Here is a 27,026-nt window from a genome sequence, read left to right as displayed (position 1 = left end):
CCTGCATGATGTTACTAGATTTTATAAAGACTGTTCAAAACAGTCTCGGTGCTGACAGTGCATACGAGTGCAACAATTGGCATTTGGGGGACTACTTGGTAGTTTACAGTATAGGATTATTTGTATTTTCCAGTGCTATAAAATATTTTCTTCTTTAAGCATATCACAGAAAAAGACTGTCAAATACATTTTGTTGTTGTTGTTATCTGTTTGTTTTATATTTAAGAAAACAAAGTTAGGACACTAATATTCCTATTCTTTTTACTTCATTCCCCATTACATCAATTGAAAGTTAATTTATTCAGGCATATAAAATGGTTATGTTATACTTGTGCTTTGATCATAAAGGGAGTGAGCATGGTCAGGATGCAATACAAAGTCTGAACATGCGTTCAATTTTAAATACTAAATAAGTTTGGTGGTCTAGAAGTTAATTAGAGCAAGAATAATACATTGGTTTAGTCTTTAGATCTGGTATTTTGAGTTGGTCATCATCATATGTTTTGGATTAGGTATTTTACTTGTTATCTGATACAGCCATAGCATGGATGCTGTGGTTTACTTTTAGGTCTGTAAAATACGCATTATTTGCATATAAGAGCAGGAGTGGGTTAAAGAGCTTACCTGAATTAACTATCAGAGAAAGGATGAGACAGGATGAAGGCAAATATGACTCATTCTTACAGCACAGTAGAAAAAGGTTGAATGTGGATTTAAGGTTTATTTCTTTTTTACTATTTTCAAAATCAACACTAGTGATTCAGGTTAGAAGAGCATAGAAACTAAATCTTACCTGTTTGGTCTTAATGGAGAAAGAAAGATTAAAAAGAAAATAACACAACTGTTGAAGTAGACTTTTTGATACAATCTCAAGGTCAGCATATTCAGCCTTTGAAGGAAAGCTTTGAATTTAATAATAGTGCTTGGGGATTAATTTAGTGAGTGGATTTACGTGTAGCATGGCATGCTTTTTAGGTAGGACATATATCGAATCTTATGCGTATGACTGAAGAATGTTTTTATCCTCAAACATTTTTAGCCAGACCACACTATATGAAGATGTGCACACAGAAATTTTTTTCCTAGTGTCATTAATCATTTGAAAAGTGTCATAGTCAAGAGGAAGAAAGAGATGAACTCTGATTGCCGTTTTTCATTAGTCTACAACAGAAGTCATGGTATCCAGCTTTGCAGATGTATATTACCTTTTCTTTTAAAACCAGTAATAGTAACTTCTGTCTCAATGTAAAGAATACAGACCCCTCAAGTGTGCTTGCAAACCTTAGATCAGCCCTAAATAACAGTTTCAGATTGACGATAAATGTGCATACTCTGCTATTCTGATTATCATTTGTATGCAATGTTTGTGAAGACTATTGTGTTGCCAGCTCTGAGGTGCATATTGTTGGGGAGTAAAAGCAATACATATTAACTGAAATAACTAATTGCATAACTCTACCACTTTTAGTAGTTCCATAATGACGCTTTTCTTTTTTCTCCAAAGTCCCCATTCCATTCCAGTTATGTTCCAGGCTAGAAACTGAATGTTAGTCTCCTGGTAAAAATTATCATGTTCACCTTTCAAACTGTTACATTTACTAACTGTGAGGAAGAAAATTCTCTTTATTGAGCTACGCTACTTCAAGCTTTTCCTTGTGATAGTAATCTCAATTAAGAGTTGTCAAGATTTGAAGTTACTGACCTCTACAAAATGCTTTACATGAAGTAGTGTATCATCCAATATAACAGATGCATCATGTTTGCTGACTTAGTGCCTGTTCTGTACTTGGCAAGAGTGAGGCATAATAGTTTTACATTTATTTGATATTACCGTTGCAGTCTTTTTTGTGATTAATGGAGCAAACAATATACTGGGGTAACATAGAGAACATAAGTTACTGTGAACTAAAGAGTGTATTCAGCATTGCTGTCCCTGTTGACCTGGTCTTTATGCTTCTCTTAACATAAATAAATAAATTAAAATCACTTCTCCAGTAGACCTTTTCTGGCTGTAGTAGTCTTTGTTTCCCTAGCTGCCTTCTGTACTCTTTGTTTTCTTGTTCCTGTTAACAGACTGTTCAGCAGGGTCATCTACTCTTAGACTATTCAATTAGACTTCTGTAATTTTAAGTGAAAATGAGCAAATCTAAACACTGTAAAAATGGAATTGACTTTACATTTCTCATTTCCTGACCTATGTTTTCTCTGGTGAATTTCTCCCTGCATTATGCTGTTGCAGTATACCTTAGGCAGGATTAGATTGTACAGTGTATAAACATCAAACAAGAATATAATCAGATTACATATATTTTGGTCAAAATTCCTTTTTACTCACTAGCTTGAATAAAGCAGAACACAAAAACTGTCTGGAAGTACTTAGTAAATATTGTGAGTATTGAAGTTTATTTAATTGTGGGTTGCTTTCCAAAAATATATTGTAAGATGAGCGGAAATTAAATTTGATCCAGAAGTTAAGAACTCAGTGAGTGAGTTTCATTGTCCTATGTTATCCAGGTCAGATTGAGATGATCGTAAAGATTTCTTCTGCACTCACTGGAAAGCCAGGAGTCTAGAAATTGTGCCAGCAAACTTTTGGCAGATGAATTCAGTTCATAGTCTGGCCATCAGGGCAGGAGAAACACAGGCCATGGTCTCCAGAGACTGTGAGCCAAGACAAACAAAACCCAGTAACAACCAGCAAAAAACAACCCCCTTTTACCGTCTCTATACAAAATAAAAATGTGTAAAATCAACCACTGAAAATCAGTTTAAAGAGACATCTCTAACAATGTTGACACAACAGTATGGATGATATTTAGAGAAGTATAAGGAAGCCTCACTTATTTTGGGGGTTGAAAAATGCAGAGAATAAATTCTGTCTTCCCCCCCCCCAAGCCTTCTCTATAATACTGCCAAAATAAGAGAGACTGTAATTTACCGTTTCACATGTAGGTACCCAGAATCTTGTTATTTCTCCAGCATAACTTGATCAGGAATTTTCCAGTAGACCATCTGTAAGTGCATGGAGCAGAATCAGTATGTCTAGTCTGCAGATAGTGTAAGAAACTGTTAGAAAATTCCTCATTTTGCAAAAACTGTCGTGAAGCACAGGGTAGCATGTGTATACAGTAAAGTTTCTGGAATCACAGGAAATAAAACAAGCACCAGTACCTCACTTGATTTCTTTTAAAGTATATTTAAAGTGCCAGTAAAAGCAAATCTACGTTTTGAAGATATGCCCGGAACAGATCTGTATGCAGTCCTCTGGATAACAAATTTCAGTTAATTCTTAATGTACATATGTAATGAAATATGAATGTGCCAGTTTTGAAACTTAACTTTTTCTTTTTTCCTCCCCTTCTCCCCCTTCCCTCACAGGTTACTGAAAATGACATTGTAATGGCAGAAAGGCTCTTTGGCATTCTGGCATATGTAGCATCCTCTGAGCTGCCACATTATCGCCTGCTTTCATTACTTGGAGAATCTAGGTAAAATACAATAAGTGGACCTGTAATTTGTCCAGAACATGTTATTTAATTCTTTTGCACACTACTGTGTTAAATTCTTTCTGGATGAAAAGATGAAAATTTTGCAAGTAACAAGTTCTCTGCTTCTTGGAGAAATTTTAGCATCTCCTGATTCACGTAGGCAGAGGTTTTCACAGAAGTTTTAGGAGATCTGCTGAATAAGATTAAAAGGTGCATGCACACAAATGAGCTGCTTGTTTAATTCTGCAATTGTATTGGTATTGGTGAAGGTTTATGGACTTCAGTGGTGAAGACTTAGCTATTTTTAGTGGGTATTTTATACTGGGTGACTTATCACAGTTAACAGATTTAAGAGTTGGTGCTGTAAGGAAAAAAAGGTGCTTAAAAAAACCCTATTCTTCATCTTCGATAAATACATACTTAATAAAAGTTTAAGATGCAAGATTTCCTATTTAGGAGATCTGTGTGATACATGTCAAAAGTCTATTGTATAGAAGCAAATTAATGGAGAAATATCTACAGTCATATGTGTTTTGAGTAACTTGAAGGTGCAGTAAATTTGACAGCTCATAAAGTACATGGTCAAAGGGAGAAAATGTAAAAAACCTCACAATCACTAGAAACATCTGCATTTAAAAAAAAAGTTTCTAATAATTTGGACTGTAAATCTCTTTATCTTTTCAAAGGAAGAAGCAGTTCCATTATCTGCTGGAGGGAAAGGGAAAGAAATCTGGGATTGGGAGTGAGGAGAGTATTGACAACAGAAGAAATGGAGAAGAGAGCGCAGCTCGAGCAACGTTGAATTACACGACAAAGGATTTTCATATGGAAAAGCTTGAGGTAATGTCGTAGTTTATAATTGCAAAAATATTTGTCGTAGTATATAATTGCAAAATATTTTCATCCTGTATCATATAATCTTAAACTACTACTCATGGAATTTGTCTTGCTGTCAAGTTTCAGTTGCGAATGGTGGTTTAGAAATGTCACTATTTAACGTATTTTAATGCATGATCAAACATTTTGTCTGATCTTTGCCAGAATACTGGATAATGATCAGTTTCTGTCTTCAGTGAAGTGGTTCCTGAACATTGCCAGAGTCTCAGAAATACCTTCTCACCTGCAAGCCTTATATTTGTAACAAAATGTACCTGCATTAGTAAAATAAAAGTGAGCAGGGTTTTTTTCAAAGAAATACATATATTGCAGATTTTAGGATTTTCTAATGCAATTAGAATGTCAGAAAAATATCCCAAAATGAACTAATAAAGAATACCTTCAGATGAGACTTCCTAGGTTTTATATGTGCTACAGGAAAATAAATACTAAGAAATGTATTAGGTTTAATTAATAATGAAATTGCCAGCTGGCTTGTTTCAGACAAGTGCGTTAGTCACGCTTGTTTTAGTTTGTGTTTGTGATCCACTAACATGATTGCATGGGCAGAGGGAAATTATTTGCAGGGAGAATATACTTCTTTCAACCACAGTCTCCTTTGAGCAGTCATCATGAGTTCTAGCTATATGCACTCTGCTTCCCACATTTGTCCCTTTATTTACTTTTTTATGTGGAAATGTATAAATTTTGTAGTGCAAGAAATTAAATCAAGTTCAGTAAACGATGAATTCAGTTATTGCATTGTGATTTTGTTATCTTGGATCCATAGCAAAAAAAAGACACAATGACTGCATGTGGAGTGATTAAATGAAGAAAACAGTTTCAAACCTGGTATATTACCTCTTAAACTTTGAATGGCATAGAGTAAGACGGCGAGGAATTTCTCTTGTGCTTTACCATGGAACAAGCACTATAATAAAATAAGCTTAATAATTCTACAGTCCATTAAATATATGCATTGTTTTCCCAGCACGGCAATTTACACCTTGTCCATTGTTATAGTGTTATCTATGTGGCAGTAGATATTACAGGATGTCACAAGAGAAGAGTAAGATAGGCAGAAGTCTTATTCCAGTTCCCCATCAGTAGTAAACTAGCATAATAGATGTGATTGAATAAGTTTATTTCTAGAAATGACAGTCTGAGTCATTGATTAATAATTTTAGGTTTTTAGATGAAACAGCTGGAAAGTATTTTCTCTGCTTTATCACTCATTTAAGAAAACTTGTTTTGATGGCCTGAAACATGACCTAACATTTTTAACAGTGTCATAAATCAAACTGGTTAGATATTTAGCTCCAGTATAACTTGCCGTTCAAAGCTTATTACGGCATTTTATAGGAACTCCGCAGAAACAGGGATTAATAGAGTAACTAAAATACAGAGCTGATAGTTGCAAAAAGTTTCAAGTTACTTCAATATCTAATGTAGTACATTAGGAACCATGGACTTGTCAGAGTTCATCAGAGAACCTGTGAAAAGGATGCAGTGGCATAATTTTCTGACAGTATGTTCTTGTTAAGGCAGGTAGATAAACATATGCTTTCCAGCTATTGCACTATAATCATGAAAATGTGCGAAGGGAATGGAGAGAAGGAAGAAAAGTAATATGGTTCTTAATTTCTGTAAATATTGAATGCTAGCTATTCCAGAAGGCAAGAAAAATCGTAATGCTGTTGAAAGGTATTTACATGACTACTTAACAGTGGATTCCAGGTAAATTAATGAATGTGAATATCAATATTATGAGTACAGTAATATTCTGCAGCCACTCTCATAAAAGGTTCACTTAAACCCCCTGGTCCGTGCAACTTAAAACCAACAGGAAAAAGTGTGCAGGGGTCTCTTTGCCTGGTAATCACTGTGTTCTTTAGTTCATTGAATCTTTGTGCTTTTTGGGGGGGTTTTGGTCTTGTTTAACCTTTTTCTTCTTTGTCTTATCCAACATGTAATGGTTCTCTCATGCAGGAAATCAAGGAAAGAAAAACATTTTGCCAGACATACGTTGAGAACTTAGTGAAAGAAGCAGCTGACATCAATATGAAAAATGAGTCGTTGCAGAAGCTCTGGCCTCAAATGTTCATTGAGCTTGTCAGAGACGCAGTGATAGAAATACGCAATAAAAATTCCTACATGAAACTCTGCTTACAGCGGATCATTGATCAAAACCAGTAGAGTCAAGGCATGTTGTCTTGCAAGCTTTTGGTTTCAGTATTCCATGATGTTTTACAAACTTAAACCAATATAAAGTTACCATCGCTATGACCTACTTCACATCCCACCCCAAAGGGATGGCTTAAAATCTTAATTAACTCTTGATAGTTGTGAAATAAAAGTTTACTTGCATACTGCTTTAATGGTTCTTCCTTGGCTAAAGTAATGAGATGGCATAGAAGTAACTTGGTGATTGTCATGATTTACTAAGTTCTCGCTTATTTTTTTCTGCTACCCTGGATTCTGTAGTACTACAGCATTTGCACTCTGCTTGCCTTATCTTTTACTGCACACTTTTCAGTTGTCACCTTTTCAAGTGTTTGCTGCTGTTTAAAAAACAACCAAGAATAATAGTAGCTGAATTTTTTATGTGCAAAAGCTAATAAATTATTTTTACACCCTTACATTGATGAAGACCTTATTAATTGTTAATTTGATGCTATAGAACACTTTTTCACATCGATGCTATCACAGTGATTAGTGTATCAGCATTTAATGAGCCTAATCCTCAACTGAACAAATTGCCCAAACTTGATTCCAGGTGTTTTTCATTAATTTCATTTGTATTACTTTGTGTGAATATTATAGGCAAAACGTGAGTTCAGGGTCTCCTCAAGCTATATTTTTGTTCTGTTAAAACATGCTAATAATTTATTTTGTTTCTTGCTTACTAAATGATTAGTTTTTGAGGTTTTCCAAGGTCAAATGAGCTAAAATGTGTGCATTACATTTGATAAGGAAACTGATGACTACTGTTCAGCTGTAATTAATTTCTGTGACTGTATGAAAATTTCATATGTTATCAATAAAAGTAAATTCTTCACTTTTCCCCTTCACAGATAAAGACGTACTTACTCTGTGCAAAGAAAAGACACAACTTCCTTAGTGCTCCATGAAGAAAGAGATGAGACACAACTTGTCCCCCAGATCAACTGTGAAAGAGTAGAAATAACACATTCCATAGTATAGTAACTTTCATTGTAAACACCTTATGAGGCTTCTGCCTAGAAATTGAATTTAGGAACTGCTAACAAGTCCAGATGATTCCCATGACTAGTGTTCATATGCAGGTAGAAAGTTGTGCCATTTAAACCTAGTTTTATAGCTCTGTTGTATCTTAAAACAATACAGGCAGTCAGTTCAAATTGATCTCATTTTACTTAAGCTCATTTATAAAGAAGAAATTCAGAAAGTAGTTCGTAACCAAGGAAAACTTCCTGCAAAGGTTTCTATAGTTCAAAACTAAGTGTTTTTTTTTAAAAAAAAAAACTTTACCTGGACAAGACTCTGGCAGAGCAGAGATGTAAATACAGTTTAGTAAGTTTCTGTGCCCTGAAAATTGCCTTGAACGAGTAGCATAAGTCAAGTGGTCATAGGTATTAAGGAATACGTAGTCTGCTTGCATTTAGGTCAAGGTGGTGAATTTAAGTTTTCAGAGAGAATCCATTTTCAGAGCATGTTACAGGTTAACAATGGTATGCATACTGTTGTCAATTTGAGTTATGTCATTCTAAAGCATACTTGCTGGTAGTTGCTTTTCAGTCTTTACAGAATTTAATGGAGGTTAAGTCACGTAAATTCTAGGAAAGTTTTAGAAGTCCTGAAGAAACTGCTCCAGCAGTTGACAGAACTTAATAAAGGCAATCACCCCTCCAGGATTTCTGAACTGCTTCGTGGAATTTACAATAACATCAGGGTATTTGATAGGATTTTTTTTTTTTTTTTACTTTCCATTGGAAAAATTGCGCTCTCAAGTTTTATGGGGCATTTTATTAAGGGAACAAATTAATACCCTGCAAAATATGAGAAAAGGAGAGTTTATGTTATAGAGACAGTATAGAAATGATCATGCAGAAGTTTTTTGGATCTGTCAGTTCCTTTACATCATTTCTGTGCAGAGGGTGTGGGTGGAGCAATCCCAGCTTCTGGATGGGGACAGAAACCTCAGCAGCTGTCTGAAAGCGCAGAACTCTCTTGATGATGTAGCTGTAGCAGATGGGCCCCTTTTGAATCAGATTCAGCAGCAATAAAAGACTGGAAAAAACTGTTTTGAAAAGGGTGGATTGGTCTAGAGGAACAGGAAGTTCTTCATGGGAAAATCTAGAGAAAAGCCAGATTTTCTGATACTGAGGCTTTAGAAGCATAATCCTGATTAGAAGCCTTTAGCTAGGGTCTTGAAAAAACCAAGTGGAATGAATCGGAGGATATTGACTGTGAGTTACAGAAACATCTCCTTAAAATCCTCTGTATTCCCAGTGGTCTGTGACTGCTGCCAGTTTGGACTTTTTTCACTAATAGCAGCTGTCTCATAACAGGATTGCTAAATGGCTGAAGTGAGAGTAACTAGGCAGTGATTAGAAAAGAAGAAAAGATTAACGTTGGGCTGCTTACATACTTTTCACATAAAACCAGTAGGAAACAACTGAATGATGGACTAAAGTGATGTTAGATCTGAGAGCAGGTAGAATTTTAACCCGCTAGGTGATCTTAAAATCGTTAGCATGCTATATGTTATGTGTTCTTCAACATTTATCAGTTCATACAGACTTGTGGGTTGTGCAGTTGTAATTGTTTATTAAGGATTTTCTGTGTCTCTAAAAATTTGATGGTGGTATAAGCATCAAGTGCTTAGATGTTCTGAAACTTAAGTAGTACATCTATAAATTCTCTGTGGTTGCACAGATAAATTGAGTTAAAATAGCCATTGATTTTTAAGCTAGGCATCTCTTAATAAAACCTTCCAGGCTGAAAGCAGTTACATTTTTCTGCTTCCAAAGCATTTCCAAAACTGCATAAACCTGCATTTTGATATTGTTAGTATTTCATTGGTGTCCCATCCTAAATGGATTGTTGTGATCTCACATAGTCTTTCTGCACAGGACAAGAGCTATTATGTGAAAATTCTGTATGTTAAATAGAAATCATCTTAAGGGTTAAAAATATATTGGTTTGACCTTTAAGTCTCTTGAAAATTTTTTTCCATTGATCTTTTGATTATTTATACAAATTCCTTACTTTCTGAGACAAATTTCCTCTATGTCCAGATAAGGGCAGATAATGATGTATCTCTGTTTTCAGTTTCAGTTTAGCTGTATCATGCATGAAGGCCCCATTATGTAGAGTCATAGTTTATTATGCAACTGAAATTTGATCATCAGTAAGGAGGCTAATGAAAAGCTGTATTTCATACGCTCCTTTTGATACAGGATCTGAAAAAGTAATAAAGCTTCAGATACGCCGCCACAGTGGAACAAAGGGAGAAGTGATTCACTTGATGCAAACCAAAAGCTAATCCTGTCAGTTTTGAGGAAGAAAGGGTACTTGGAGAAAGTTTTAACTGAGCATTTTAAAGTAAGTAAAACTGCTCTGCTGCCTGAGACCAAGTGTTAGATCTGAATCTGGAAATAGCTGGTATAGATCAGGGATTTAAAAGTGAAATATCTTGTTCCACTGCTACAAATGGTCATATTTTTAGTATGGAATGTATTTAATAATAATAACAATAATAATAATAATATGTTAGCCTATTAAAACACTGGTCATCTGCAGATTAAGTTAGGTATTGGGCAAACATGTATACCTTCTGCAAATTCAAGACAAGTGACTACCTTTACAGCCTGCAACTGATAAAAAAAGTGACAAACACTGATTCTTTCAGCTGTTACTTTTTAACATAGTGGCATATCAGGATGAAATGCTTTTTGTTAGTTTATTTAAAGAAGCTGAGGCAAATACTTTCTGGTTTATATCATTAAGCAACATTCACAAAGATGTGATTTAGCTTGGGAGGTCACTGTACGTATTCAAAAGCACAATAACAGCTTTTTGTTTTGATTGGGAAAACAGACTACTTGAATATGTTTTCTGTTCCCACATCATACAAACTCTGCTACATCTTGAAGTTGACTTTGAGTGAAATTATTTTTCTCTTAAGTTGGAGGCATCCGACTTTTGGGAATTTTTAAGACTTGGTGTTCTGTTACACACATGTAGACCAAGAATGGGGAAAAGAGACCACTAGCTATCACTTTGCTCTGTGGTGTGATGAAGTTGCTTTTACTCGGAAATTAATATGAACTGTTTGATTTTTGCATACTAAAAAGTAGGGAGTGTAGGCTACACAGAGCTTTAAGCAATCTTACAAAAGGCTAATTGGTATCTGCTTAAACGTGTCATGTCAGAGATGGATGTTTTCTGAGCATGAGCTAGAATACATTGAATCTAAGGGAGTGTTTATACATCCCAAGTATCTAGTTTCATTGGCTAGCTTTACTAGGCTTCTCTCAGGGGGAGAAAGATAAGCTCATCTGGAGGAGCTGTTGTCTCTGTTTACTGTGGTGAAAACAGCATTTCTTCACAAGCTATGTGTTGGACCTCGTATGCCATACTTGTGTACAGCTGTGGTGGACAGATGCTTCTGCTTATTGTATCAAATGTCAAGAAAGCCTAGTGAAGAGTCAGGAAGTCTTAATAGGGGAAAAACTGACTCTTCTCCAGTTCAGAGCTGTTTGGTTTGGTAGGGTTTTTTTTCAGTTATAGATAGATGTGCTGCAAGCAGAGACGTACTTCCCTGGTAAAAGAACACTGAGGTTAAAAAAAAAGCAGAAAGCTGCAGGTTAGAATATTTATACCAAATCCAGCATGAGAAGTATCCAGCATCCGCAGGAAGTGTCTTTGTACAAGACAACTCTGTATTCCTTATTACTGACTAAGCTGACTTGAGATGGTTCTTACATGTAACTGTTTTATCCAGCTTTTTTGGAAAAACAGTGCAGGCTTCTTGATTGCTCTGGTCTGTGATTGATTGGTACAGTGTAAAGTAATGTCATCAAGACAGCAGAATCAGATTTTTTGATGCTGTAATCTGTTGGTTAACAGGATGACAATGCTTAATTCTGCCTTCTGTTGTAGTTTTCCTAATTAGGCAGCTATTTCCGTATTAAGGAGAATCTTCTGTGTGATCTTTGTTCTTATTCTGTAGTGCATGGCGTCTAGTATATTGCTACACCCATAACCAGATTGATTTCTATTTTCAGACAAAACTATGCCTTTCACTTTTGTTTGACTAATATGGATATCCCAGAGGTTAAATGCTGCTATTACGTTTTACACCTAAGAAATCCAGAGCTTTATGTGAACACTAAGCAGATCATAAACAAGCTCATTCTTTCTGGAATACTAGACACGAATGACACAAACAGCACTCAGCACTAACTTTTTTAAAGCAGTGAGAATGATACCTTTCAAGAATCAAGGTAAGAAAAGCCTTTCTGGAAGGTAGTGTTGAGCACTTGACACTTAAGCACAGGAGAAGTTATTCTGGAATGACATAAGGTTTCCTTGTGCTTAAAGTATATTATTAGACAAGAGATGTGAAGTTAATTCAAACTACAGTGGTGAAGAAATTGTGCCTGTGAATGTGATGTTTGTATTACATGCTCACATAGTCTGAACATCTTAAGTTACGCAAGTTAACAGTGGCATTGCATTAGCAATTCACATTCAATGGAAGAAATCCAAGTGACATGTATAGAAGCTGTTACTTTACACTGGTAAAAATTGCTGAGTTCGTTGACCAGCTGTTATATTACACTTAGAAATTATATTGTGAGACAATATGTGCTGTGGTTTGTGCTTTATATGGATATGTAGCACACTTGCTGCATATTTGGATTATGCTTCAATGATCTATGTTTTCTAATAAAGTAAATAATTGTGAAGAATGATGAAGGAAACCAAGAAGACAAGTGTACAGCTTTCTTTCACTTTCTGATTTGGCATTGGCAATAGAATATATTAGCTGGCAGTGTGCACTCACAGCCCAGAAAGCCAACTGTATCCTGGGTGGCATCAAAAGAGGCGTGACCAGCCGGTCAACCAGAGAGGTGGTGCTTCCTCTTTACTCTGCTCTTGTGAGACCTCACTTGGAGTACTGTGTACAGTTCTGGTGTCCTCTACAGAAAAAGGACATGGAGCTGTTGGAGCAAGTCCAGAGGAGGGCCACGAGCATGATAAGGGTGCTGGAGACAGGCTAAGAAAATCGGGGCTGTTCAGTCTGGAAAAGAGAAAGCTGTGTGTAAACCTCATAGCAGCCTTCCAGTATCTGAAGGAGGCCTGCAAGAATGCTGGAGAAGGACTCTTCATTAGGGACTGTAGTGACAGATCAAGGGGGAATGGATTTAAACTTTAACAAGGGAAGTTTTAGGTTAGATAAAAGGAAAAAGTTCTTTACTGTAAGGGTGGTGAGGCACTGGAGTGGATTGCTCAAGGGTGTTGTGAATGCTCCATCCCTGGCAGTGTTCAAGGCCAGGCTTGATGAAGTCTTTACGTGGTTTAGTGTGTGGTGTCCCTGCCTGTGGCAGGGGTGTTGGAACTAGATGATCTTAAGGGTCTTTCCAACCCTAACTATTCTGTGATTCTATGAACGTTTATTGCAGTGACTTTGCATTCTTCTGGAGACTGCATGAGAACATATGGAAACCATGGTAAAAGACTTAATCACTCCCTTGAAGAAATGAGCAGGAAAACCTCTCTCTGATGCTGTGGCAGTTACTTGTGTTATTTTGTTGTTCTTTTGGGTTTGTTTGTCTTTTGAATGACAAGCTAACAAACACTAATGCTTTCATATCAATGCAGTAAACAGCCAAGAGGCTATATTAGAATTTTCAACATATCTTTAGAGGTTTTGTTTCGTTTGTCTTCAGTATTTGCCTAATTGACAGCCGTATAAGCAGAAACGTCATGCTGTATGTTCAACAGTTGTAACAATGCTACTTGCTTTATTACAGTTGAGATCTTAGTTGTCCTGAGGATCTGTGTTTGGATTAAGAAGTAATCAGCAAGGCTAATTTTTTTTTTCTCTTGCCTTTTAAAGCTGAGTACCCTGTCATTCTTTCAGTGGTGAATAAATGTGGGAGTCTGTAGCCAATGATATTTTTCTATGTGAATTGCCAGCACTTCCAGATGTAACTATAGATATTGAGCTCTATTGTGTATTACCATTATTCAGCAAAATACGTGCTGCATACAAAGTACATGCTTACTTCTAATCACACACTTGAATATTTCCATTATTATTCAGGTTTTTTAGGACTTGTTATAGCCAAAAATATCTTTTATTATTTTTGCCTGAAGCAGTACATAAAAGGTTAAAGGCAACATATTAAGCATGTTTATTACTTTAAGTCTTTGTTTTATTTTAAAGCCTATTATTGCAGATTTAACTGGGCTTAATATCTTACTGAAGACAAATATTGATATAACTATAGTTAGATTATTCCAGGTATTATGAGCATTTAAAGGCATTCTTATTGATCAGTTATTTTCATTTATTAATGTAAAGTATGAACAGTTCTTAAGACGAGTAATTTAATTTACTGCAATAATGAATGCCACCTCAGCATACTGTTCAATATTTGATGATGGAATGCAAAGTAAATTGCTCCGCAAGAAGAGTTTTAGCCATTTGTAAACATCTGAAATTGCAAGTATGGGGAAACAAAGGTGTAACTAAAAATGGAAATGGAGAGCTTTTTTCGTGAAACTGTAGACACTGGGGTTTGATTTGGTTTTCTTAATTAAAAAGTGAGAGATGTAGGTCTCTACCGCTTTTCGTCACCCCACCCTGCCAAAGTAACTTACTGTCAACTGTACTTTAAAGATGCTGTAGAACCAAGTCTAAACTTTATTAATTTTTTTATAGGTTGAGTTGCTAGATAGGTAACTGTTCTCCTGATCCACAAGAATTGTTTACAAAGCCTTATTTATGCTGCTTTATTTAAGTGTTATCATGTCTCCTCTGCAGATGTAATAAGGCAAGATTTAAATGCAAGTCGACATGTTGCTGAAAATTCTAAAATGTATTTGCATTGATTTATGCTCTTCATTAGGATGCATAATCAAAAAAGGAAAATTTAAACTAGGTAAAGTATGTCAGTGCAAACCATGATGCTGTTGAAGTTGTTCTAAGATTCCCAGTGATTTGAGTGACTGGGATTTCACACGTGGCCTATCTGCAAGGTGAGAATTACCCTAACCAATCCTCTTTTTTTTTGTATCTATGGTGATGACATCAATGCCTCAGCTGGTTATTTAGATTCTATGCTGCCTAGAGGAAAATAGACACTACTACAATCTGAAACATCTGATTTGTTTTAGATCTTTTCAGTGCCGTGGAATTGCTTTTTCGTTTTTTTCCTCCCCTGTTTGGATAGTCTAGGCAGTCATCCAGATTCTAATGTCTGCAAGTCTGAAATTGTATGGACAAGTTCCATCCTTCCCTCCTGTTGGCTGCTTCGCTCTCATGCAATTAAACCCAATGTTTTCTTCCATGCCACTCAGTAACCATGGAAGTAGCCCACTCCACAATGAATAAGCATGCTCATTACTTGGATTTGGGATAAAATTTGAGTGTCCTAGATTTCCAAAATGAGGTGCATACCCCAAGTCATGCTAGACTTTAGTGAAATCTAGATCAGTAGGTGCTTTTGTCATATTTGAAAAGACCTTGAGGTCTGACACACAGGTTCTCTCCTTTCTTATTTTGAACACATCTATTGCTAAAAGCGGAATGTGGCATGGTCGTATGGATAGAGTGGAAGACTGAATTAGGGTAGACATTGTTAGGCAGTAGATAACTGCATCTTCACTCAGGTCATTATGCTAGTATATGCATGTGAGTAGTAAACGTGTTGCAAAATATGTCCAATGTGCTTGGTGACAAGGTAGAAACACATGTGTTCTTTTGTTGTTTTGACGTAAGTTTATGTGAGTTCAGTTAGACATAGCCATTTCTGGTGGTGAGCTGACAGGTTGCAAGGTAGCTGCTGTCTCGTGTACAATGACTATGATGTTCTGGGCAACTACAAAAAAAGAAGGAGGTAATCTGCAGGTAGTATTTGTAGTGAACAGATTTTTCATATGTTCTGTAGATTCCTATTCACTGTGTTTTCAGTTTTATTTAAAAGAAAAAATAAGTGCTTTGCATCTTTAAAGGAAAAGTGAGTTACATTGGCTAAAAATTACTTCAGAGAAAAAAGAAACCACAGGTGATATGAGAAAGTTGACTTGGTTACTTGCTCTGTCTGCTTTGTTGGTACCGAACTGTTGTCCTTGCTTGATGATGCTAGCTGTAGGCTCACTCTCAGGGATTAACTAGAGGCTGCGTCAGGAAAGTGTACTAATAGATCTAGGTGTGCTCAGGATAGTTTCCAAATTTGATCAGCATATGTTTCCCATTTAAGGTGAATCATGTCTTCCATGAATACCTCACTGCAACAATCTTTGTCACTTTGCTGGCACAAACTAGCGTTTCAGCAATACGTATCTTGATATGTGATTTATGAATGTGTTTGAGGTCTTTCAGCATGACAGATTAGTGTCAATTGTAAGAGATTCTCATATTGAAGAATATTTAGTTCAAGACATCTGTGCAGCCTCACTGCTGACTAACTCTCATTTTTTTATTCCAGAGACACCTTTTTATAAAACACACTTGTCAAACTCATCCAAAATGGTATAAAGAGGCCATAGGATAAAAAGCAGTGCCTTCGAGAGGATCATCCCCTGTTGGCCTTCATTTTAACAGCAGCAAAAGTGAAATAAAAACACTTGGTTGCATTAGATATCTGGTAATGAGCTGACAAAGGTGTTAAGGTAGCCAGGTGCTGTATATCTCATCTGTAATGTATGTTAAATATTGGGCAGCTACACAGAGTGAAGCAGATTTGTGTATTTTTAAAGGTGTGAGAACTGTTGTGAGAAGCCAAATCCTTCTGTATTTCTCCTTCCCTGCTCCCCTTAGGAGGCTCACACTTTCCCCACCCTTTGTTTCTAAGCTCTTAGTGTATTTTGTTATTTGAGGAAAATATTATCAGCATTACTTATAGCTTCAGTGCTTATTCCAACCGAAGACAGGCACAGGCAACTTTTTCCTTTTCCTCATCTCTACAGTGGGAAATGGCTACAGAGAGGCTGTTGCTTAATTAGTATTAGTGGTATCAAGCTAAAGTGGCATGAATGTGTTATATGGAGAGCCCAGGAGGAAGCATGCTAGGGGTAGGGGCACCTTTCAGAGGGAAGCAAAGGTAGTTCTAGCACATGTAGTGCTGGATTCTGTGGGATTTTTTTTTTCCCCGGCACTTTTTTTGAAGGTTGGGTTTTGGGGGTTTTTTATTGCTCTCATTTCAATTGAATCAGCAGATGAGACAATCTGTTACTTGGCTGCCACTAACACAGATCTTATTCAGTAGCATTTTCACCTGTAACACTCAGAGGTCAAGTATAGCCTGGAATTTTTAATTTTATTTTTTAAACTAGTCTGCCTTATGTTCTAAGGAGAAATCACAACACTTTTTTTGTTCCTCATTGCACCTATAGAATGAGTAGACTTCGTGATAAATGCATTGAAAGTAGGTATTTTTGTGGGAGCTTATGTGCTAAATATTTAACATCTCTTGAAAATATTTGCTGATTTAGAGGCCTCTTTTGCTGTGGGTTCTTTCATTTGTTTCAGAATGCAATCAATTCAGTGATTCCTAATCAGAAGCATTTGGAAGTCTAGAACAAGATTGCCAAAATCTTGCTTTTGGTCTCACAGTATTTTTATTTTTTATGGCAATTTATGTTTCAACTAAAAATCTTGTAAAACCTTTGGTAGGTTCCTGGAAATTGTCTTTAGCAGCTCAATTAAAAATTATTTCAAAAATTTGGCTGATTTTTTTTTTCCTATTTTGGACAAAGTTTCATAAGACTTAACCCTTCCAAAGGCAGTTTTGTGATGTGCCTAAAACTGTTTCTTTTATAAAGTGTATTTTCTTCAACAGGATTCACAGGATGTTGTTGAGATTAACTTGATGAGTATAGCGGTTTATCTTAAGTCTGGATTAAAGCAGTATGATGTCAGATTCTGTTTGGCTTTCTTTCATTCTAGCATTGTGTGATGACATCAGTCTTCATATCAGAGAGAATTAGAGCTTGAATTCTTGGCAGGAATTATGATACTGGGATCAGGATTTTGGCTTGACTAAACTCCAGGGTGATCTCCTGGAAATGAATACCAATTACATGTACACAGTGAAACCAAGCAGTTATGTGCAGTTCGCTTATTGTGGGCCAATAAAGGTTTTTGTTAATTTTTTTTAAGGTACTGGATTTCTTGGCAAATCAGCATCTACTTTCAGATCTAAGAAATGAGTACCTGTGTTAGTAACAAATTAATTTTATCACTCCTATCCTAGGAGGAGACTGGAAAAACTGTGATTCTTGCAGCTACACCTAAAAGTTTAGGCTACCTTATGGTCATACATAGGTGAAGGAACTGGTTAATTTTGTGGCTGGAATGGAGATCAGGAGAAAACCATCTCAAAATCTATAATTTAAGTCTTACTATTTTTATCTCTCTGAGACTGTATTGAGAAGGGGAGGAAGAGTGGATGGGTGGCGAAAGTGGAGGAGTGTGGGCTAAGAGGGAGGACTATAATGGTAATTTGCAATCATGAAATATGATTTTTAGAAGTGCATTTTCTAGAACATGGGGAATTGGGCCAGGCAGCTGCCTCTGGTGCAGCATAGAGCTGTGGAGCAGAGGAAAGTCTATGGCACTGCAACTGAGTGAAATAGAGGGCTAAACACAAGAGTGAGCTGGAAGCCAGGATTGCAGCTTTGATTTCAGGCCTGTAGAGCTTGGCAGGTCACTGTAATTTTCAGTGAGAAATATGTGCACCCCAACCTCAATGAATATTGATCTTATCATAACATTCTTTAACTGTTCTATTTGGTTGCTCTCCCAATTCATTCCAGAAGGAGGCTTTCAGCAAGCTGTTAGAACAGGGTGCCTCTGTCATGTGTCACGTCTGTGATTCAGATCACTATTGAATGTTTTTTACTACTTTATTTACATTAGGTACTCCTATTGATCACTTTTTAAAATACCAAAGAATATGTATATCACATTAATACCTATCTCAGTTTAGAAAGGGTAGGGCCCTTTACAAGAAGCGTTAATAATCCTTGCTACATGATGTCTCTTTCCTGGTACTCTGATGTCTCTTTCCTGGTACTCTGCCAGAGACATTCCCAGGCAGCATTGTGTTATATGAAAACAGTAACTGTGCAAACTTTTATGCATATCTGTGCTACCAGTCATCTTCGTGTATTCTAGAGGGAGCAGTTACCTGGTTACTGCTATTAAAGGGTTAATAAAATTCCTGAAAAGCGTTTTCTTATTTCTGTTCTGTGTTAGAGCGATAAACTCTAGAGAAATTCCAGCTAGATGAAATGTTCTGTTGGAGCAGCAGCCATTCCCATCTGCTGCCTCTGCTGGGAAAGTGGCACATCATTTCTGCAGAGATAAGGTGTCATCTAGGATAAAGTTCCCCTGGTCCTGATTTGAAAAGCACTGCAAATGGATGGGAGGTAGTTGGTGACAGTAGCTGAGTATCAGCATCTTTCCTTGGTGCTATTCAGATAGGAGCAGAAAACATTTTATTGGCAAATATAATGCACATGTGTATCTATTATATTGTCCGCTTGCCAGACATGTAGCAGGGAAGGGTCCAGCTCAGACCCTGTTCCTGTTTCCTGGGGAGGAGTCTGTAGTTTGAGCTGGCTTATTAGTGTCTAAAGATAGAATAGAACCACTCATCTTTTAATATTGTCTGGGAGGTTCATTTGCTAACCTACCAGCAGTCCAGTGTCAACTGTCTTCCTCATACATGGGATTTAAGAGGATAACTTATTAGTTCAGGATTCTCTGAGAGATTATTACATTGCTGCCCTCAAGCAAGACATGCTTGCAGAACCTGTGCAAATCAAAGGCTTCCGTCTGAAAAGGCTCCTCAATGATTTGGTGTCTTGCAAAATCAGGGGCAGACATGCACAGAATCTTCACACTGACCTAAATAAACAGACCACTTTGCAGAAAATGGTGCTGTTACACCATTGTGCCTCTCCCAAATAGTTAAAAAAAAACAAGTATTTTCTCTGGCAGCACCTGAGCTTTAGGCTTTTTTTTTTTCTTTTTCAACTTAGCAATTTTTTTGATTGATTTCTTTATATTCCCATCAACATATACTGTATTTCAGTGTGGTCTGGCCAACAGTCTGGATATAAAGACAAAAATCTTTAGTCTTATTTAACCAAGTTAGTAAGAGATGTGTATTTTCATCCTGAAATGTGGGGTTGTCCCCGCAGTATATTACAGCAGCTTTGTCTCAAGACTGTGTATGGAACTTTGTCCTTAGAATTGTACTGCTGGAGAATGCAGCTGTTCTTTGCATTGCTGAAATTTGGCTGGCTCCGCAGCAACATCCAGGCCTTCTTGGACGCTTTGTGATAAAAACACATCACTGCTAGTGCTCCTGCTTTTATTATTAGTGGAGGTGCCAGTACTTAAAAATACTTCTTACTTTTACAAGAACTTAAGCACAGACAGTGCTGCAGAGAACTCCTTTCTGTGTCTCATTTGCTTGATTTGTATCTGGAATTGAAAAGGACCAGGAGGATCCCACCTAAATAAATCTTTAAGACTTCAGTGATGCTCCCCTCACTCTCAGCTTTGATATTCTTTCTTTAAAGGAAGTTAGGCTTTGGCTGTTTTAGTAGTAAAAAAAAAACCCTCAAAAATGTGAAGGCAGAAGTTTGCAAAGAGCTTTTAACAGCAGTGGGAAGTGTGAACTACTGCCTTTACCTCTTTTGGATGTTAGCTCAAATACTCAAGGGCTGTCTAACCATGTATGTTAAGTATTTTTTTTCCTTAAAGCGAGTGAAAAGACAAGTGACCACAGAGCTGTATGATGTCAGGTGGGGGGTGGCTCATTTTGATGGCTTAAGCTAGTGGCATTTTGGGAGTTGCTTCTGGTCACTGGAGTTAGAAAGTCCAATATTAAGCTTCGGCGGGATGAGAACCAAGGAGCAGGGCTGATGATAGAGTTTTGGCAGCTCTGGGGTGTAGTTTATCCTGTAGGAAGAAATTCTATCACCCTTCACCTACAGTGGTACTCTCACTATTATTAAACAGGAAAGCATTAAAACACTTTCAAGACTGAAATGAGATTCTCCTTCCTGAAGTCGTGAATGCTTACTGGTTGGTTATTAGCTTAGGTTTTTTTTACCCTATCACCTTCTTCAGTTCCTTTTTCTTTAATAAACTCAGTTTTGAATCTGATCAGACAGGGCTGTACATACTGTGGATATGGGAGCTGAGGAACGTGAAAACAAGCCTCTTTATGAAGGAAAAATTACATCCACATTACCTTGTTTGGGTCCAGTGCCACAACGGATTCTTTAACTTAATGGAGTTAAGGACTCGCTGGATGTCTCACTGCAGTGGTTCAGGTTTTTGCTGTATGCAGGTTTAGCATGATAGGACCATACTGTGTTGTATGCACACATCAGGTACTTGCTTTCTCCACAAAGCTGCCTACCCAAAGCAGAATTTGAATGTCACCAAGAGATCTTAACTGTAGAATGGAGGTTAGGTACTTTCTTATAACTGGGTCAACAAGATACAGAGTTTGTGTTTTATTACTAGGAATGGAAAAATGTCATTCTGTTACAAGCATTTAAAAGCAAAACAAAATGTTTCTTCAACAGTCATCCATAGAGTTTGGATAATGGTATTTTAACAGTGTTAGGAATTCTAACTGTCACAAATTAGACCCAGTAAGTACTTTAATTCATATTTCCCTAAAATTGCTCATTCTATATTCTGCAGAATCACGTGAAACTTTATGACTGCTTAAAGTCTGAGTTATTATTTTGAAGTTCTATGCTGTATACACTACTTACTATGCTAAACCTGTACCTACCTATAGAGTAGTTTTCATAGCTGTGCAAACTGCTTACCTCCTAGTACTTGTGCACTTTTTTGTGTTATATTTTTCTAGAAGCAAATATGTTAAGGTGTGTAAGCCTACTTCCCTGAATGTCATTCTCTGTTTTATTAAGTGTTTCATTTTGTGCATACAGTTTTGTCTCATTCCACCCACCTTTCTCAGTCTATAGCATTTATCAGAAGCCTAGCAAGCTAAAAAATCTGAAAGAGTTTAGCCTGTCTTATCTTCTACACTAACAGCTATGCTTTGATCATGTGAGTTAAGAGGGGTCTACCTGCATGCTTGCAGCAGCTTTATTTATTTGATGAATGCAGTCAGTCTGAAGTCACCTTTGGATCACTTCCACATTCAGAGTTATCTTTGTACAAATAAGAACTGCTCTGTTGTGGGAACTATCGGTCTGTACCCCCAAATTTTTGAAGTGAAAGATCATATTTTATAATGGTAGAAATTTAGGCTGGGACAAACAAAGAAAATGCAAATACAAAGCCACTTTTAAAAGTTTTTTCTTCTTTGCCCATGAAGCCTCTACAAAGAGACAGAAAGAAATTTTTTGTTTAGAAAGAATAGGCTTCAGCCTAGATACTCACAAGTAACTAAAAGCCTGTCTTTGTGTTCCCTTCTACCATCCTTTTTTCAGAAGCTGAATGGGTAGATTAATACTTCTGTTGTGTGTGTGCGTATATACATGCATGTTTATGTGTGTGTTTGCATGTATGCTTTTATATATTCTGTATATCAAATACTTGTACAAAGTAGTTATTGGCAACAGGAAGCGCAGTTGTGTGTTTCCCAGTGATGTACATTCTGGAGCGACCTGAATCTGTCACATAAAGTAGTAGGTCATAATACTGAACGATTTATCTTATACCAAAGGTAAACTGACACTTTCATACCAAAGGTAGGACACTTACTGGTTCAGCAGGTATCACCAACATTTTATTAGGTGGAAGCAATGGAACTTGTGATTTTATGAATCAGTCACAGCTGGTTATCCTGTGCATTTCATACAGGTCTGCTGTAAACATCCTAGTTTACTTTTTTCATTGGTAAGTGGAAATACAACTCACACAATACTCTTAGTACAAACCTGCAGGAGCTTAATTTTCTTCCACTGATTATTTACACTTAAGAATAGTAAAGCTTTCACTGTTGTACTAAATGCCATTTTATATTTTTTGTAAGGAGAAATCCGATTGCTGGAACTATGTTGATTGCGTTTAACCTCCGTAGTATAAGTTGGTTTACATAGATATATCCTGTTTCTTAGAAAATACTTTACATTGCACCCTAGGTATTTTCCCTGTCTGTGACAGCTCTAAGGATACTGTGAAAGAGAGAGTTCTAATAGGAAATACACTCCACTAAGTAGTTATTTCTTCAGATGGTAATACAGTTGAATACATTTCTGAAATTGCTGTAGAATTCAATTTGAAATAATAAACCTTGCTCTATTTTTTTTGTTACTATTTTATAAAAACATGTACTAAATATTGCCATAAATATTAACTTCATACATGGTCTTAAGGTCCTTTCTAACCCTACCTATTCTATGATTCTGTGATTCTCTGTGTCTCTACTTGGGTCACATTTCAACAAAGGATTTGTGTGAAAGTTTTTCAAGCATGTACTTAAATATTGCAGTAAGTGCTTTTAGCCGAGCCTGACTTTGTATGTGTTGTTGAGGTAGGACGCTGTTAGTAATAGTAGTAGCAATTTAGTCTCGCTTAGTGAAATTAGGGTTGCATCCTCTGCTCCTTCCAGGTGGAGAGGGTGATAGAGATTTCTTCTACACTTTTAAAATTTGAAATCACGAGAGTGAGAACGTTCTTTTCTTTGGTGGTGTTGGAGTTTAGTTAATTTCCTTAAATTTATGACTGTGCTTGAAGGAAGACTTGTTTTCTTTTACTTTGTTTAGAACCAGGGGCCAAGAGGTTGCAGAATTCAATAATCCAAGACAGGGTTATTAAACAGACATGCAAGAGGCCTTTTAGGACACTGGAACAAACTCAGCAAAACAGAACATTTGGTGAAGGAGAGAGGGAAAACTGTAATATGCCACTTTGAAGATATTTTCATTTTCTTGCAGGCAGGTATGATGACTTTAATGTGTAGACTTCCACCATTCTACAGTTCTTTCTTTGATTGGATTATAAATACTTCTGTTTACTACTTCTTTTTATCTCAATGTGACTTTTCAATCTCTTTTTGTTAAAAATAAATCCATCACCAAAATTGGAGCAACATCTTCCATGAAACAACTGGTAAGGAGAGGAACTTAGCAGGCAATACATGTAAGTCTATACACCCAAACCTGTTGTCAGTCAACAGTTGCTTGAGCCTGGTAACTGAGTGGAAAACGCATGAACTTGCACCTTTTGTCTTGAGTGTGATTGCTTAGCAATCTCCCTTAGTTCCCTGTTGATTTGCAGTTGTTTCCAAATTCTTTATTCCAGAACTTCTATGTGAAAAGTTCCAAGCAAAGTTTCAAGAAGTGTTAAGTATATATATTCTTTTTCAGGAGGCTTCAAGAAATGAATGAGGGATAGTGCCCTTTTGGAAAGCTAGTAAATAAGTAATTTGTGCCAGTTCCTGGAGATCAGGAAAAGGTAGCAGCACAGTAATTTTAACCTGTATCTACATGTATGCATGAGAACATCCAATCTTCATAAAAGCCCTGACCCAAAAGTAGAAGACTAAGTTTGTCTTTGCAAAGACAGTAAGATCAGATATTCAGAAGAAAAAAAAGCAAACAAAACCCAAAATCCAAACAAACAAACAGAAACTGCGAAAACCAAAGTCAGTCCTGAAATTCTGAGGTCAGTTCCATAGATTTTAATAGATCATTCACTTTTGTCTACAGTGAAAAGGTCCACGTAAGCCCTGTTGCATTTTCCCCCCCTTACAGGACATGAAATTCACTGTATATGATAAATGTATTTATTTGATTATTCCCTCCTCCCTTCAAAAACTGCTCATCTGTTTGCTGTCAAAGAACAAAGATTCACTTCCTCATCCAAACGCTTACCTTGAAGGGCCTGGAGAAGTATTTTCCATTTATTTATTTTTCCCTCAGGGAATCTTAAGAAGGTTCTTATGGTTTTGTCTTTGTTTTGTTTTGGGGATTTTTGGGGAATTTTTTGTGGTTGGTTTTGTTTGTTGTCTTTTTTTTTTTTGAAAAAAGGTGTGAAAGAAGGGAAGTGGGGTGTCTTCTAAAACTGCAGTTTGATAGATGCTAAAAAGTTACAAAAGTTTTCCCCTTAACTGTGAAAACATTCTTGTAGCTTTTCTTTAAAAACATAAATACATGTGCACAAACACTGTGGTGTGTTTAATACTGTAATAGTAATGTCTTTTCCATGTCTTTCCATAAGTTTGGCTATCTTATAAAACTTGAGATTTTTTTACAGGGTGGGGGGAGTAAGAAACTGAGTAAAAAGCATGTTAGATGCTAGCACCTTTTTTCTTTCCTTTTACGCTTGGAACGTTTTGTTCGGCAGCATGCACGTCTGTGTGATTTCACCGACTGCTGCCTAGGCAGTGGCAGGTTCTCCAGAAATTTTGATTCTGTTCGGAAGGAGGCTGTCTGAGCGTACTGGGAACAGGGCTAAAGGCAGCCTATGAGCACGTAGGACCAAAACATCAGAAAGCTTTTGGAACATTTCCTTGGAAAGGTTTGAATGCTGCAAATGCTAGACTTGGGGATGAAATGACTTGCAGCATTGATCTCAGTAAGAACTAAGTAATGGAAAATTACTTATGTGGGAGACTAATGTGTAACTAAATGTGTAATTAAAAATTTAGAGGTAGCTTTTCTTTTGTCAACAAAACGCTGTTCTGCTTAGAGCCAAGCAATAGTTTGGGTAACTGCTAAAGCTTTACAGAGCATTTTTCTTGGCACTGGGTAATAGTTTGTTATTCTCAAGCATAATGACAGTTGTTCATAACACCAGGAGTCCTTTTGCAACTACTATTCTTGTTGCCTGAGACAAAACAAAGGTTGGACAAGCATTAGAGAAGAAATGGAGAAAGCAAAAATAATTGTTTAACTCTGTCATTCCCCTGAAAGGTACACAAAAACCCCTTGTATTTCAAGTATCTTGGAGATAGAGCTGAATCCATTTATGCATCATGATGGAATTTGTGCTTTAAATATTTCTAATACTCTTGGTAGCGGTTATAAAGGAATAATTGTGAAGTGAACGTGTAGGGACTGCAGTGAACATACCGGTGTTTTTGAATGTTGCAGGTATTAGTATGAGTCATTCAGGAAGCTACATTCATTAAGTATTTGTGGCTTGTGACTGCAAGGGAACACCAGCTGCCCCTTCTCCTACAATGCCAGTTGTACCACACCTTAAGCTTCACAGTATTTAGAATTTCAATACCAAATTCAGTGAATTACTCTCAAATACTTTAATATCTTATTCAAGATTACTCACTAGTTACATTGCCAAAATGGGAGAAGAGCAAAGTATTTTGGCTCGTTATCCCATAGTTTAGCCTTTGCACTGCACTTACCACTTTTATTTAGTAATTGCCAAATCCTCATCTTTGTCAAAGCAGGCAGTTCCTCTAATAGAATTATACTTGGTGATCTTTTATAGAGATACCAGTATTTGGTACTGCTGGTTCAATTCGCAGGGATCTGATAATACTTTGTTCAAATAAGATAATAATTTTAGATTAATATCTGAAAAAACTTTTCTTATACTTTTAGTCTGGATCAGCTGGATAATGATACTTCTCCCATTCTGGAGAAGCACTGGTTTGAGTGCGACAGCAAAACTGGAATGAACTTCCGTGAACTAGGGTCCTTTCCAGGACCCACTAGAATGGATATGATTTTACTGGCAGATACTGGTTAGTTTGGGGTTTGGGGGTTTTCTTCTGTTGGCTCAGGACCAGGTCCCAGAGCAGCCTGATCCAGCGTCCAAGTCAGCCATGCTTTGAAGAGGTGTTGAACCAGGTGGACTCCTGAGATCTCTGTGGTTCTGTATTGTCAGTAAGACCAGACTTAGATTCCCAGTTGTATTGGCCTTAGAGTCCTTCTTAGTCCTCTTAAACAAAAACTTACTTCCAAGATTTTAACTGATGCTAAAAAGTGGTTGAGCAATTCTAAGCTATTTTTTTTTAATCTTGCAACAAGCATTCTTTTTGTGTGCATTCCCCTGAAATAACATTTACTTACATATTACTAATGGATTTATAAAATCTCTGAGTAATCATTAACTCTATATCATTAATTTCATCATAAATTTTTGTTATTGTTAGTACTGTAGTAGAAAATAGCCAAGCAGCTGTGACAAATTTGGGTAAGGAAATGAACTTGCCATTCCTTCGTTTTCCATGTGTTTTCTGTGCCATGATGTGTGCTGATCTTTTTATTTTTTTGTAATCTGACATGGGAGGCTTGCTTCATACAATGCTGAGCACTGAAATATGAAAGTTTTATTAGAACACCCAGATCAAGCTCAAAGCTTGTCGGGTTTCAGGTTTCCTGGCTGCTATATAGAAGCCTTCCACTGATGATTAAGGATTGTTCTTGATTTCAGGCTGGTGCAAAGCAGTGATTTCTTGAAAACTGCCAGTC

General features: G+C 36.7%; 2 protein-coding genes across 6 annotated transcripts in view; both read left to right on the top strand.

The window, feature by feature from the left end:
- LRRC49 (leucine rich repeat containing 49) overlaps positions 1–6,999 on the top strand; it is a 48,206-nt gene extending 41,207 nt beyond the window's left edge. For all 3 annotated transcript variants that reach the window (XM_057398837.1, XM_057398827.1, XM_057398842.1), the window contains 3 exons: positions 3,379–3,488; positions 4,175–4,328; positions 6,354–6,999. In XM_057398837.1, the coding sequence (XP_057254820.1) occupies positions 3,379–3,488; positions 4,175–4,328; positions 6,354–6,560 (471 nt within the window). In that variant the 3' untranslated portion in view covers positions 6,561–6,999. The remainder of the gene's footprint in view (positions 1–3,378; positions 3,489–4,174; positions 4,329–6,353) is intronic.
- A 514-nt stretch (positions 7,000–7,513) lies between these two features.
- The window catches only part of THSD4 (thrombospondin type 1 domain containing 4), a 314,334-nt gene continuing 294,821 nt past the window's right edge, over positions 7,514–27,026 (top strand). The window contains exons 1-3 of one of the 3 annotated variants that reach the window (XM_057398789.1): positions 7,514–7,669; positions 9,806–9,950; positions 10,998–11,115. The gene's annotated coding sequence lies outside the window, so the exon portion shown is untranslated. Of the gene's footprint in view, positions 7,670–9,255; positions 9,951–10,131; positions 11,116–27,026 lie in introns of those variants that run through there. The other 2 variants (XM_057398780.1, XM_057398774.1) reach the window with 2 other exon arrangements.

The sequence above is a fragment of the Pezoporus wallicus genome, unplaced genomic scaffold (assembly GCF_028554395.1).
Source record: "Pezoporus wallicus isolate ANWC-B61680 ecotype Strahan unplaced genomic scaffold, APGP_CSIRO_Pwel_v1 contig_3952, whole genome shotgun sequence".
NCBI lineage: Eukaryota > Metazoa > Chordata > Aves > Psittaciformes > Psittacidae > Pezoporus > Pezoporus wallicus.
The sequence above is the reverse complement of the archived record's forward strand: the minus strand, read 5'-3'. Positions and strand labels throughout refer to the sequence as shown.